Below are 1,887 nucleotides of genomic sequence, written 5' to 3'. Positions count from 1 at the left end.
CCAAAATAAAGGCACTTGTGGCTTAAAATCTGCATTGTTAATGTACTTAAATTTCCAATATTGTTGGGATTTGGGGAGAGCCCTATACAAGGTTGCTAGTAAGATAAAGAGCATGTGAAGTAGATCCAGGAAAAGCAAATAAGATGGGCAACATGCACATTTAAGACACATACACTGCAAAGTTACAGCTCTGGGAATAAAGTGCAATGTTTAGTTAATGTATTTATTACAGCAGGTCTTTAGTCATTATTGCCATGAAACAGTTGTCATGAAATTTCACAAAATTCTTTCAGCTATTAGTATTAGCTTTTTTTTCTTTTTATGGAGTGACACTTTGTTAATTTATGAAATATTTACAGCGTTTACAAAAAGCAAGAGACTAATAAAATTTCTTATACATACAAAATTTATACATTTATACTACTGCATTTGAGATGTCTTATTTGGTAAACCATTAAGCTATGACATAAAATAATTTACAAAGATATATTTAATCTCTCTTAATTCATTGAAAACAAAACCATATTAGCTATAAATAGACCTTTACAAATCATTGTAAAACACATTAATTGCTTTTTAACTCTAGCCTTAACTTTTACAAATATACTGACTAAATGAATTAGTTCAGATATCAAATAGAACTGCATTTGAAATTGCATTTAATACTACAAAAAAAGAAAAAAACCTGAAAAAGCAAACCGCTGGGTACTTCAAGTAAAAATCTGTAGAACCAGTTTTTATGCACTCCTGGGTGGAAAAGGGTGTCAAACACCATTGAAATTCATAAACACCATACTTTCAAGAATACGCTCAACAAATGTACATCTGCGGCTTTTATTTCAGAGGCTGCTGCTCTAGGGACAGCTCACACATCCAAGATGGTCAACCCGACACTTTGGCAGATAAGCTAGTTTGACTAGAGCAACATTTGCAAAAACATTCACGTAAGCAGCATAATGCATCCAACATCTTCAAACAGTGCTAGAGAAGGGCTTTCCACCACCTGAAAACAGGTCAGAATTCTAGGCAAGCTCATGAAAGAACTTAGGAAACAGAAGTGGAAATGTTAAAAATAATCAAATCATATTTAACTGGGCCCTATCTTTTTTTTTTAATATAAAAATATGCTTCTCTTGGAAATTAGGGGAAAATACTTCATATTCCAAAATTTCAAAATAATGGAAAACTCATCTACACAGCTATTTCTCAAGTCATCACACATATGATGGTGTGAAATTTGGCAATTATTTAAACACCTTGTTTTTGGATCATGCCTCGGAAGCTGAGCTCAATTTGGTTTTGGCAGGAACACACATCTTTCACATTTAGGTTCACTTTAGATCACCCAAAGCAACTATTATAAGCAGTCTGAGGAAAATCCATCTCATAAACATACATTTTCCCCCTTTAGTTAAAAATGTCATTGTTCCAATGAGGCCCACAAAGTACATATTGTACACATAATATTTCTGAAGAGGTTGAAGAGGTAAATATGATTTAAATATTATCTTTCAAAAACCACTTTTGGAAGGTATCAGGATTTTCCAAAACCCCATCTGGGCTCCTTTCTTCCGATTGCCGTGTAGACACTGTAGTTTTCTTGCAATATGTATTCTAGAAGGCACATATTCAAGAGTTTAAGATTATGTTAGTTCAAGTTCTAAATGGAGGCAAATAGTTTAACCTACTTTGTACAGAGGCCCCGAATGAAAAGTCTGCTTTTTTCTTTATTAGAAGTGAGTCTGCACGTGGGGCATCATTTGTGAAGGGCTAGAAGGTGAGGCCGAGGGATCGGAAAGCTTGGCAGAGTTGGCAAGCTGCAATTCATCAAGGCGCTTGATGTACTCATCACGTAGGGCCAAGAGTTCCATGTAACGCTGCTCCACT

General features: G+C 34.9%; 1 protein-coding gene across 1 annotated transcript in view; it reads right to left on the bottom strand.

Annotated features, from left to right (window-relative positions):
- Positions 1–209: 209 nt before the first annotated feature.
- Positions 210–1,887, bottom strand: part of MTM1 (myotubularin 1) — a 71,787-nt gene continuing 70,109 nt past the window's right edge. The window contains exon 14 of the mRNA XM_010831607.1: positions 210–1,887. Coding sequence (XP_010829909.1) covers positions 1,731–1,887 — 157 coding nt within the window. The 3' untranslated portion in view covers positions 210–1,730.

This window comes from Bison bison, unplaced genomic scaffold, assembly GCF_000754665.1.
Source record: "Bison bison bison isolate TAMUID 2011002044 unplaced genomic scaffold, Bison_UMD1.0 scf7180017864529, whole genome shotgun sequence".
Lineage (NCBI taxonomy): Eukaryota > Metazoa > Chordata > Mammalia > Artiodactyla > Bovidae > Bison > Bison bison.
The sequence above is the reverse complement of the archived record's forward strand: the minus strand, read 5'-3'. Positions and strand labels throughout refer to the sequence as shown.